Here is a 12661-nt window from a genome sequence, read left to right on the forward strand (position 1 = left end):
AAAAAAGGAACCCTCCCTGCCCCCCCCCCCCAGGTCTATACTATCCTGCTGATCCAGCTGCTGGTGACCGTGAGTGTCGTGGCGCTCTTTACCTTCTGGTGAGTTGGCATTGGAAACCAGCACCTGTCAGGGGCTGGCCGTGGCCAGGCCTGGGGTGGGGGGCGTCCAGACCAACGTTGTAGGGCAGTGGGCCTGCTCACGCCTGGAGAGAACCTTAGAGAGTGCACACGCAGGAGTCCTCCATTGGGGGGTGGGGGGGGACCTGGGGCTTTCTAGGCCTCTCTCAGATCCTCTAGCACCACACCCAGCACTTCTGAGTCCCAGCCTGCGGCTGTGGCTGGGCTTCCTGAGCCACCAGGGGTGCATGCCTCCTTTCTTTCTCTCAAGTCCTGTAAACTGAGGTGGGGGTGGGGGCAAGTGCAGATGTTGAACCAGAAATAGAGACAGAGGGTAAATGTTTTTTCTTTTTCCCTCCCTCCCTCTGCAGTGACCCCGTTAAGGACTATATCCAGGCTAACCCAGGCTGGTACTGGGCATCCTAGTGAGTATATCCCAGACCCCCGGTCCCCAGGCCCCTTCCCAGAGAACCCTCAGTGGCACAGAGAGGGAAATCTCTGTTGACAAAACATAAGCCCATGGCCTCGTCCCACCCCATAGGATGTGTTCCCACAAGTGTGAGGCCAGAAGGGCCCTTCTGAGGTGTTTAGGTCTTAGAAGGGGAGGAGATGGGCATAGGTCTGATGCCCTTACAAGGAGGGGGGTGGGGCTGGGGCCATGCTAGAGAGACTCAGACCTGGGCTCTGTAGAGAAGGAGGAGGAGGACACCTTTGCTCACACTAATAATAATGCTGCTCCTCTTATTAATGTTATTAATGCTTACTAATTGAATTGTTAATTATAGGGTGCCTAATAATGGATGAGCATTGTTCTGTGTGCTTGCTGTATGGTATTGAATTCACTCCTCAAATCTACAGGGTATGATTACCTCAGAAAACTAAGGCTCAGAGAGGTTGAGTAATTTGACCAAGGTCACACAGCTCGTTTGTGGCTGAGCTGGGATTCAAACCCAAAATTCAGGTTGAGGCTTGTGCTCTTAATCCCTCTGCTTGGCAGACTCCCTTCCTCTCGAGCCACTCAGCTCCTGGCCGTCCTCTTTAAGGAGTGTGGCAGGTGACTTGAGCGAAGAGGTTTGACGGTGTGGGTGATTCTGACCCTCCTACCTGGGCCATGAAGGAGTCATCCTACACAATTCTCTCACCAAAGTTTCCTTCAGCACCTGCTGTGAGCCCAGCTCTGTTCTGGGGCTGCTGGGGAAGGTAGTGGGCAGCACAAGGCAGCATGTGGAAAACTGGCTGTCAGAGGAGGGCCGAGGGGAGGTGTGAGCCTGGAACACTAAACCTCAGTCCACAGTGGGGCTGCACCTCCAAGAATGAAGACTGGAGTGGCTTCAGCAACAGCATGGCAGTGGGACAGCGTTGATCCATTTGGTAAATTAGAAACTAGATTGTCAGAGGGCCAGAGGCTGCAGGTAGAGGAACCCAGGATATCTCAGAGACGGTGGGGACTTACGGGGAAGGGGCGCCAAATGCCCGGCCAAGCAGCTTACACGCGCGGGCCATCCCAGGCCCGTGTCTGGAAAGGGATCAGGTGGGGACGTGGGCTCAGCTGAGCCTGCTGGACCAACCAAGCCAAGAACAGTCCCAGAGTGGACCCAGAGTTTATGCAAGCCCGCCAAAGGCTGATAGGAGGGGGACTCCTTCTGGCCTCTGGGGCTCCTCAGAGGAGCGGAGGAGTGAAGGGATGTCTCCGTCAAGTTGGGGGTCCCAGGGGAGGAGACATTCACACCCAGAGCCTTTCTTGGGGCACAGGAGAGAGGGCCTGTCTGCAGACGGGGCAGGAGGCATGCGTCTCGGGAACTGGGAGGTGTGGTGAAGCTAATGAGGCCCCAGGGACTGCCACCCGGCCGGCTCATGCAGCAGGTTGGCATGGCTCCCAGCACGTCAGCACCGCCAGGCAGCCTCGGGTGTCCTGAGAACTCGGGAATGGAGTCCCCAGGCCCTTCGCCAGGCCTTCTACCGGAGGGTCTGCAGGACACTGTGCCCTGAGCAGATGGTGGCAGGGGGACAGCCCAGACCTGAGCAGGCTCAGAAGTGGAGGCAGAGCCCGCCCACTGAGAGTGGGCACGCGTGCCTGGCCTCCGGATGAGCTTATCCAGGCCTCCTCAGCAGCTCAAGGCAGAAAACAGAGAGGCTCTCCCTGGCTCAGGGGTGGGCGGGGCGGGGAGAAATGGGAAGCAGGCATGGGCCCTGTGCTTCTCAGGGGGTGTCACAGTGCCTTCGAGATACTTGAGCATCCCACCACATGATGTGCCCTTCTCTGCGGAACAGCAGCCTGCCCTGCCCCTCCTCACCCTCCAACACTGTTCACCTGCATCTGCCTCCTGGTCTGAGACCTAGGAATCTCACCTCCTGCAACATACTAAGCCCTTAATAGCAATAAGAATAAAACAGCTCTCTCTCTCTCTCTCTCTCTCTCTCTCTCTCTCTCTCTCTCTCTCTCTTTTAATGTGTGAGGTGCTAAGTACTTTACAGATATTTTCATTTGACTCTTACACCAACCCTACCAAGGCAGACAATATCGTTATCCACATTTTACAGAGGAGGAAATTGAGGCTTGGAAAGAAGTTATTGCTTCTGAAGCCACATTTTTTTTTATTGCAAAGCTCCCGCACTTCCCACTCTGCTGACACCTCTCCCTCCCCCGCTCAGGACAGGGGAGGGGAGGACACTGGTGTTGGACACTGGCCTCCACCTGAGCTGCACTCCTCTGTCCTGATGCTCTGTAAACAGACCATGGCGCCAGGCCAGGCCCTGGGGCCCAGGCTCTGACACACAATCAGTCTTTCTCTCACTTCCATGACTCATTTTCCGCCCCCTGGGAGGGCAGCCTTCTAGCACCCCTCGCTGCCCCCCCCTTACAGCTTTCTTGAGGCCCTAGGGATCTCCCTCAGTGAGCTCTTGCCTTATTGTCTGATTGCTCCCTCTGAGCCATGGCAGTGGGAATAAGAGCTGTGGGTGGGGATAGGGGAGCCAGGCAGAGGAAGAAAAGACAGAGACCAGAGCTTGGGAGCTGACAACCACATTACCATAATAACAGCTCCTATCCTCAAGTCCTTACTCATGCCCGGCCCAGTGCTAAATGCTTGATGTGCATCCTCTCATTCAATCCTCGCAGCCCAGTGCGTTGGTACCAATATTCCTGTTTCCAAAGGACGAAACGGGGGCTCTGCAGTTACCTAGTTCAAGGTCACGTGATCGTAGTGGCAGAGCTGGGATGTGAATGCGAGTATCGGGCTCCGGGGCTGCACCCTCTCCCCTTCTTCCTGGCCGCTGGTCTGAAGGGCTGAGGAGCTGTGAACCAGAGCGAAAAGGAGACTGGGCCCCTGCCCTCAGGAGGCTTCCACTCTGGCCAGGGGACAGGACCCACACCCAGGATGCACGTAGACAAGGCATTACTACGTGTGTTGCTGAAGCAACTGACTAATGACTGAAGGGAGTCCCAAAGAGAGCCAACGCCGGCCTGTTTCTCAACTGGGGCAGGAGATTCAACTGCCCTTCATGGCGCAGGATGTGTTCACCAAATCCAGTAGGCGTGTCTCAACCCTGCCTTCCCTGTCCTGCCGTTCACCCACAAATCCTTAAAGATCACCTGACCAGTGCCAGGCCCTGGGTTAGAAGGTAGGAATACAAAATGACTAGGTCACAGACTGGCCCTCAGATGGTACACCTGGGGTCAGATGAGCAGGCCCGTGGGATGTGGGGGTGCGGGCTTCGGGTGAGGTATGCGCATGGCACACAGAGGAAGCCCCTCCAACCCAGACCTCCAGTGTCCTTGCCAGTTGGTCCTTTCCAGCAGGAGCACAGTGTGAGGTGCAGAGGGAGGTGAGAAGGGAAAGGGGGGGTGGAGCGTGCTGACGGGTGGGCTGGAGAGGTAGGCAGAGGTGGATGAGGCAGGGCACTGCCAGGTCTTTAGGAATTTTAAACAGGAAAGTCCCATGATCAGATCAGCCAGTAGCTTAGAGGGTAGAAGGCAGGGCTGGAGGCAGGAGGACCAGAGGCAGAGAGGGGCCCACCAAAGGGAATGGTGGTGGGAATGGAGAGAAGGGGACAGATTTGAGAGCTGCCTGGGTAGGAGGATCAACAGGTCCAGGCATGGCAGTGAGAGTCAGGGATGATGCTGAGGCCTCTGGTTGGGAAACGTGGAGGGGGCATGTCTTCTGCACCAGGGATGCAGGAGAAGAGCAGGGAAGAGAGCGCATGCGGGTCTGACCTGTTGCATTTGGCACGTGTCTGGGTAGCCATGTCTGCCCAGTAAGCAGCTGGGTATTCAGGTCTTAGGTTGAGAAGGAAAATCTAGATCAGAAATATAGGTCTGTGAGTCATGAGCATTTGCCTAATAAAGGAAGTCCTGTGGAGGAGTGAGCCCACCCGGGAAGAGCGTGAAGGGACCCTATGCGTGGAAGGAAGGAGCCATGGTTAGAGATACTCTGAAGGAGACTGAGGAACAGCCAGGGAGGTGGGAAGAGAACCAGTGTGGATCATTGTGGAACCAGGGAAACAACGAAGAGAGCAGAAGCTGTGGAGAAGTCAGGGAAGAGGTAGACTGACAAGTGTCAGTTGGACTCAACAAAGTCATAGTATTGTGGCAAAGCCAGAAGTCATCAAGTGAAGCTGGGGGTGGGTTTTTGGGCTGGGGAGTAATTGGGAGATGGAGAGGAAGACAGTGAGTAGAAGTAACTTTTTCAAGAAGCTCGGCTGTGAGTTGGCTAAGGTGGCAGCAGCTAAAACTAGGGAAGGTGTTGATTAAAGATGGAAAACAAACAGCTGAGGAGGTTTGTGTGGGCAGAGAGGTAGCTGTAGAAAGGTTTAAGTAATAGAGATGGCAGGGCAGTTGAGGGTGTGGGACCCAGAGCCCAGGCCAGAGGGATTGGCCTGGGTGGGAGGAGGGTCAGGAGGGAGGGCACATAGACGCAGGACGTGATGGTTGCGGGTGGCAGGCAGGGAGCTAAGGGAGCCCCACCTCATCTTAAATCTTCCTGGGACATACCAGGCCAGACCACGCAAAGAGTAGGGGGCCTGAGAGGTTTGGGGATGGGGGAGAATGGTTGGAATTGCTGCGGTGGGGGATGAGTGAGAGAACCCAGGAGGGAGATGGGAAGGATGGCAGGAGCCTTGTTGAGAGCCTTCTGGGTGCTGGAGACCACACATTGGTGGTGGCACCAATCTAGGTAGGTGTAAGCATGCCCTACCCTTGGGTCCTCAGCCCTCTTCTCCTACCTCCTGGACTGGCCTCCACTTCCACTGCTCTCCAGGAAATCCTCCATCCCCAATCCCTATCTCTGGGTTGTGCCTGAGCTCCTGCCAGTCTCCCACTGGACATAGCCACCTGCTCCAGAAATCCATGCCACAGGTACCTCCTGCTTGTGCCAGGCACTGGCAGGACAGACAAGGGCCCTGCCCCTGCTGGTAGGGTAGACCAACAATTAAGTACCTAACAAGGTCATTATGGGTAGTGCCAGGACTGGGAAAGGCCTGAAGGAGGCAGCATGGAGCTGGGACTCTGGAGTCAGAGGGCCTGGGTTCTAATCCTGCCTTTGCCAGGTGGTAGCTGCATGACCTTGGACAAGTCACTTGACCTCACTGTGCCTCAGCTGTTAAATGAAAAGCATGCTGCCCTGGCCTGCCTGGCTCAGTGGTCAGAGCATCAGCCCGTGCATCAAAGGGTCGAGGTTTCAATTCCCAGTTAAGGGCACGTAGTTGGGTTGCAGGTTCAATCCTCGGCTCAGTCGGGTACGTGCAGGAGGCAACCAGTCCATGTGTCTCTCTCACATCAACGTTTCTCTCTCTCTCTCCTCCCTTTCTCTTTCCCCCTTCCCTTTTCCTTCCCCTCTCTCTGAAAATCAATGGGAAAAATCCTTGCCTGAGGATTAACCAAAAAAAGCATGCTTCATAGAGAAGATGTGAGATTACTTAATTTTCATAAAGCACATAGCACTCTGCCTGGCACATAGAAAACAGTGTATATGAGCTTTTTCTTTGAAGTAATAAGCTAGTGGATTGATTGGGGGGTGATCAGCTGTCCCATGGCACCCAAGTATTTATAGAGGCAGGCTCATTCGATTCCCCTGCCTCTCTTTTAGAGTTAAACCACCATTCTGCCCATTGCAAAGTTCTAGGATGACTGTAGCCTTACCCCAGCCCCCATCACCCTGCCTGGTGCCTTGTGGGGGTACAGAGTGGGATGAGCCAGGGACTGAATGGAGAGGCCTGGGGGGTGGAGGGGGGCGGTGCCGCTAACTCACCCTTCATCTGTCTCTCACAGTGTTGTATTCTTTGTGACCTATCTGACCCTGGCCTGCTGTTCTGGACCGAGGTATGCTGATGGCTTGAAGAGCAACTTGTGGGAACATGAGCAGGATCTTGGACATTCTGACCCCAGGCCTGCCTGCCACCAGTGTGCTATGCACCCCTAAGAAGGCCCCATCCCTCTCTGGGCTCCTTCATGTAGGCCTGCACCTCCTTCTTTACTTAATACAGGCATCCTCAAACTTTTTAAATAGGGGGCCAGTTCACTGTCCCTCAGACCGTTGGAGGGCCGGACTATAGTTTAAAAAAAAAAACTATGAACAAATTCCTATGCACACTGCACATATCTTATTTTGAAGTAAAAAAACAAAACGGGAACAAATACAATATTTGTATTTGCATGTGGCCCATGGGCCGTAGTTTGAGGACCCCTGACTTAATACCTCTGAGGTACGAGGAGGGTGGACGGACAGATGGTGCATGGAAATGTGGCTAAAGAAAGAGCCTCCAAAAAGTGGAGATGGGGCTGGGCAGAGACCCCCCTCCCTGCAGGGGTGACCCAGCCTGCAGCTGCTGGCACCGCCCCCCCTCCCCCCCATTCCTCTGAATTCAGTGGCTTGCCTTACAGGAGATATTTCCCCTGGAACATGATTCTTCTGACCATCTTTGTAAGTGATCTGGAGGGGCTAAGGGCAGATGCTGAGTGGGGGTGGAGGGAGGTGGGCTTCAAGGCCAGGATGTCTAGATTGGGGGTGTCTAATGTGAGGTCACTGGGGGGAGGGGTATTTTCACCCCACTTCTTTTCTTAAAATATATTTTTATTTATTTCAGAGAGGAAGGGAGAGGGAGAGAAAGTTCAAAGCATCAATGATAAGAGAGAATCATTGATCGGCTGCCTCCTGCCATGACTGGGAACTGGACTGTGACCTCCTGGTTCATAGGTCAACACTCAACCACTGAGCCACACGGGACAGGCCCCACTTCTTCCACCCTCTTTCCAAAGGGGCTTAGTCTCTCCCTCCCCGCCCACTCCATCCACTGTCTCTTCTCGTTGCAATTTTGTTTTTAAGAGGTTAGCATGGGCCATCCACGGGCTCTGGATAATGAAGAGTGGGAGGTCTTAGAAGGAGGGGCAGAGCAGGGCTGCAAATGAAAGAAAGGTACAGCTGGCATGAGGCCTGTTGGGATGCTATGTCGCCAGGCCCGACTCCTAGAGGTACCGTGTGTGAATGAAGTCGACTCAGAGTTGAGGGGTATGTGCAAGGGGTGGAGACCCAGGCTCGGCCTGGAAGGTGTCTGGGCCCCAAAGTCTGAGTCATGGAACGTTTCTGCTTTTCCTTTCAGACCCTGTCCATGGCCTACCTCACTGGGATGCTGTCCAGGTAAAGGGGACAGGTGGAAGGAAGGGGGCCATAGGGCCCATAGGCCAGGCTTAGAGCCAGGGACTCGCCACACTGTGGGTGGAAATGCCCCCAACTCCATCCTCCTGGAGCATTTGGCAGGGGAAGGATCTTACGCAGGACACGTTGGCCTAGAGCCCTCTCCCTGGACACCCTGCTGGACGGTGCCCCTGGGACCTGGCTAGGCTGGTGGGGTGGGGATAGAGGAGACCAAGGTGACCCCTGTCAGGCTCCAGCTTAAAAGACCCAAACTTGAGATTACGGAGGTTCCCACCTACAGGCAATAGCACAACCCCTCCCACCCCCGTTCCCACCTCTCCCAGATCCTTCTAACATGTTGGGGGAGGTCAGGGCCCTGGGGAAAGGCCAGGAAGCAGGGAGAAGGAAAGCCCTTGGAAAGGAGAGAGGGTGGGGGCAAGAGCTCACGGGGTCAGGTCTGCAGAGGAGAGTGGGCCTGGGCGGAAGGCCCGGGGAGACGAAGACCTGCTGAGCCCCGGCCTGTGCCCTCAGTTACTACAACACCACCTCGGTGCTGCTGTGCCTGAGCATCACAGCCCTCGTCTGCCTCTCCGTCACCATCTTCAGCTTCCAGACCAAGGTCAGCTCCGGGGCCTGTGGGCAGGCAGATGGGGTGGGGGGCCCCAGGCTCAGTCCCCATCTGGTGAGAGATGAAGGGGATGAGTGGGGCCTGGGGAGGCCACCTGGGAGAGGTGATGGGGAAGGAATGCTGGTTCTGCATGAGCACGAGGTGGTGGCCTGCTGGACGGGCCTCAGCCAGCAGCTGACCTCTCCCACCCTTGCAGTTTGACTTCACCTCCTGCCAGGGTGTGCTCTTCGTGCTGCTCATGACTCTCTTCTTCAGTGGACTCATCCTGGCCATCCTCCTGCCCTTTCAATATGTGAGTCTGGGGGCTCCCGGCGGGCCCCATAGGGAGGGAGGGAGCCTGCCGGCCAGAGGGTGCTGTTTCCTCCCACACCTTCCAGAGAAGGCCCAGAGCCAAAGGCTCACAGCCTGCCATCCTACCCGGCCCCTCCTGGCGCCTGCCCTGGGCTTGTTGGCAGTGTAAGCAAACCAACAAGGAGGCCTTTCTCAGCAGGCCTGGGCACCTGCCTGCTCCATGAGCCACATCCGGCTTCACCTTTCCCATCCTCCCCTCTGGGGGTAGGGGGTGGGGAGGGGAGGCTGGAGGGGAGTGTGCCACGGAGCATTTAAACCCTTGGCAGGGAAGGGCACTCTGGAGCTCCGTGGGGCCGCCAGACCCTGAGGGGCCCTGAGGAAGGGCCTCCTGGGACTCTTGGAGGATCAGCCAAGTCCAGAGGGACAGACTCTGGGCAGCCAGGCAGGTGGGGGTCAGGCAAGCATCGGTCCCCACCCCACTGGAACATCCATGGGGCGGCCAAGTCTCAGCTCCTGCACAGCCAGCCTGCTCGGGGAAATCCCACTAGGACTTCCCAGGGCTCAGTGACCCCTTGGGGAACTAAGGCCTCTGCTGGTGGAAAAGAGGGCAGGTTGAGGGCATCACAGGAGGGGTCTGAGGTTCTGATCCTGGGGACCCAAGAGATGAAGCTACATTATTGGACCCCCACCGGAGGCTCAGTCTTCTGCCCACCCTGCTCCTCTCGGTACTCGGTCAGCCCCACCCTTTTCTGCCAGGCTGGGAGCAGCATTCCTCACCCCCATTTCCCCAGCCCCCAGCGCTTTGCTCATAGGACAGCTGGATCGGTTCTAGCATTTCCTTGGCTCTTCCCAGGATCCGGTTGACGAAGGGAGGGGCCGGAGCTGGCCTGGGGCCCTCTGTGTATCTAGGATTGGGGGTACAGGGAGGGGCCCCAGAGCTTCAAAGAACCCTTTATCGACCCTGTCAGGCTGCTGGGATGCCTGTGTTTCCAGGAATCTTCTGGGGGATGGCCCCATTGGGGGCACAGCCCCATAGGGGGCACAGCTGATGTGGTACCTCTCACAGGGTTTCCACAGGGCGCCCCTGCGACCTCAGGGGCTGAGACTGGGAAGGAGTGCTGTTCCAGCCTCTGCAGGCAACCTCCTCGCGCACAGCCGGCAGGAATTCCACACGGACCCCACCTCACCCCTGAGTTCAAGTCTTTGTCCCCTTCCGCCCCAGCCCCTTACCAGCACAGGCAGAGCCTGGGAACTCCCCACAGAGAGACAGACGGACTCTGTGCAGGGCAGGGAGGGAGGAGCAGCCCCAGGGCAGCTCCAGGCTGGGAGAATGACAGGCCAGCGGGAAGTCACTCGATGCTACCTGAGCCTGGGGCTGTGTGGAAGGAACAGGAGCAGGTCAGGTGGGCGCTCCCTGCCGGGCCCTCCAGGGTCACTGTTAGCCTGGGGTTCCCCCACCCACCCTGTGCTACCTGAGCCTGGGGCTGTGTGGAGGGAACAGGAGCAGGTCAGGGTCACTGTTAGCCTGGGGTTCCCCCACCCACCCTGGACACACAGAATCGGGGGTCCCTGTTGGGGACCTGGCATTTCTTAGGAACATCTGGGGAGGGTTGGGGGCAGTGAGGGAGGGTCCCACTAGGAAGGTCTGTCCCACATCCTCCATTCTCTGGACTGAGCCCTCCTCCCTGCCCCTTTGCCCCACCGCCCCATCTGCCATCCCTAAGCCCACTGTTCGTCCGCCCCATAGGTGCCCTGGCTCCACGCAGTGTATGCCGTGCTGGGAGCAGGCGTGTTTACATTGGTAAGTGTGGCTCCCTAGGGGCCCCACCTTTGATCATCTCCCCAGGCCCTCCACCATCTCTGCCATTCTCATGGTCCTCCCTGAGCCTGCGTGAAGTATCTGGGGCAGAGCAGGGCTCGGTGCTATGGTCAAGGAATTCTCTCTGGTCTCCAAGACAGACCAGCTAATCTGGGCAGAGGGCGAAGGAAGGTTGGAACAGCAGGACTGAAGCTTTAGACAGAGCTGGGACGAGGTGCCCCTCACTTCTGGGGAGAACCAGGGCTGCTTGTGGGGGTGGGAGAGTGAAGGTCCTGGCTACGTGGACTCCGTTAGTTGTTGCTCTCCTAGGGTGATCTGGGAAGGCTTCTTGGAGCAGAGGAGATTCTGAGCACCTGTGAGAGGCATGCACTTACGTTGAGCTTGTTCTTGACGGTTCCCACCAAACCGGGAGTGTTGATGACCATGATTGCAATTCTGAAAACAATAACAGCTCGATTTTATTGGGCACTTGCTCCCCTCTCCTCTGAGAGCTCTCCGGGTACACTTCATCCTCACCATAACTCTGTAAAAGAGGTTCTATTGTTATCAAATTAAGGAACCTGAAGCTCAGAGATGTTAAATAACTTGTCCAAGGTCATCCAGCATTCAAGGAAGTGGTCAGGCCAGATTGGGAACTGGATGGTCTGGTTGCAGAGCCCCAACAGCCAGGTAGGGAAGGAGTGGGTGGCTGGAAGCAGATGCCCAGGGGACAGAAGGTGACCAGGGGCAGACATTCACCTGGAGCAATCCTGTGTGTTGGCCCTTTGCTCAGATGAGCTCCAAGGGTGACTGTGATGGGGCTCCAGGATCCATCAGGGGGATAAACTCATGTTTGGTGACATCTCCTGGGTGGCGGTACCCAAGGTAAACTTCCACTGCCAGCAGGAGCAGTCACCAGACTGTCCTCACCCTCATTGGAGTGTTCAGCTCAACTCAGTCTGGCCAGGGTTCTGGGCGTAGTCACAGGTCCCAGAGGCTTGTGGGTGATAGACTGGGAAAGCAGAAATGGGGGAGTTGGGGGGTCAGATATGTGAGCAGAGGTTTTGGATAGATTGGCAAAGCAGGAATGGGGGTGTGGTCAGTTCATTCATTCATTCCCGTGGGTCTTTATTAAGCACCTACTATGTGTGATGTGCTGTGTGCCCAGGATGCCACAGTTAACAGGAAGAGCAGGGTGTGTGGCACATGGTAGCATTCAGTAAATATCTGTGCAATGAGTAAAGGACCTCCAGGCTCAAAACTTGAGAGTTGGAAGAAACTAAAACAAGATCTAGTGAAACTCCAAGCCCCTCCTTCTACAGATGAGAAAACTGAACCCTAAAGGAGTTAAGTGATTTGTTCCCGGGTTTCCTGGCAAGATGATGGCATATCAGCAAGTGTGGTTTTGTCAAGACTAGGGTGACCAACTTATCCAGCTTACCCAGAACGTTTCCAGTTTAAGCACTGACATTCCCACTTCTTGGGGGGCCTCGTAAATCTTGGGCAAACCAGGATGGTTGGTCACCCTACAACACTAACTTCTCTTGGCTCCCGGACCAACCCTCTCTCCCCCAGGCAGTACATGCTAAAGACAAGTTTAGACTAGGAGGATGGGGTGGGGAATCTGCAAGGAGGAAAGAAAGAGGGAAGGTCACCCTGGGAGGAGTGAGCTGCTGGGGCCTCAGAGGGGAGCCAGGCTTTGCCAGAGACAAATGGAAGAAGAGGGGTCAGTGCAGGGCGGGGGTGCGGCGGGGGTCGAGCATGATGGGTAGAGTGTAGAGTGGCTTCAAGAGGATCAGGTCACAAGTGTGTCAGCTACGTGGGGAAGCTGTCGGTACAAGTAGAGTTGGATGAACATTAATCCGTTAAATTTGTTTACTAATCCCTTGTGTTATTAGAATAATCAGAATAACCCAACCATCTGTTCCACTCTTTACCTTTCAACAAAGCACTTTCACACCTGTTACCTCACTGGGTTTTCACCTCCACCGGGAGAGAGGCATGGCTGATGTTATAAGACCTGATTTCACATCTGGAGCTCTGGGTGTTAAAGGGCTGGCACCGAGTCCCAGTGCCAGGAATAGGCAGCTTTAGGACGGGACCCAGGTGTCCTGTGCCCAGGCTGGTGCCATTTCCAGTGCCCCGTGGTCCCCCTCAAAGAAGACAACTCCAAGAAGAAGAAGAAGAGGAGGAGGAGGAG

At 56.0% G+C, this 12661-nt stretch overlaps 1 protein-coding gene across 1 annotated transcript in view; it reads left to right on the forward strand.

Moving 5' to 3' along the window:
• The window catches only part of FAIM2 (Fas apoptotic inhibitory molecule 2), a 32177-nt gene that overhangs the window by 7958 nt on the left and 11558 nt on the right, over positions 1–12661 (forward strand). Inside the window, exons 4-11 of the mRNA XM_005877311.2 lie at positions 34–98; positions 488–541; positions 6382–6432; positions 6994–7033; positions 7710–7747; positions 8276–8363; positions 8569–8664; positions 10411–10464. Of these exons, the coding sequence (XP_005877373.1) occupies positions 34–98; positions 488–541; positions 6382–6432; positions 6994–7033; positions 7710–7747; positions 8276–8363; positions 8569–8664; positions 10411–10464 (486 nt within the window). The remainder of the gene's footprint in view (positions 1–33; positions 99–487; positions 542–6381; positions 6433–6993; positions 7034–7709; positions 7748–8275; positions 8364–8568; positions 8665–10410; positions 10465–12661) is intronic.

The sequence above is a fragment of the Myotis brandtii genome, unplaced genomic scaffold (assembly GCF_000412655.1).
Source record: "Myotis brandtii unplaced genomic scaffold, ASM41265v1 scaffold517, whole genome shotgun sequence".
Taxonomy (NCBI): domain Eukaryota; kingdom Metazoa; phylum Chordata; class Mammalia; order Chiroptera; family Vespertilionidae; genus Myotis; species Myotis brandtii.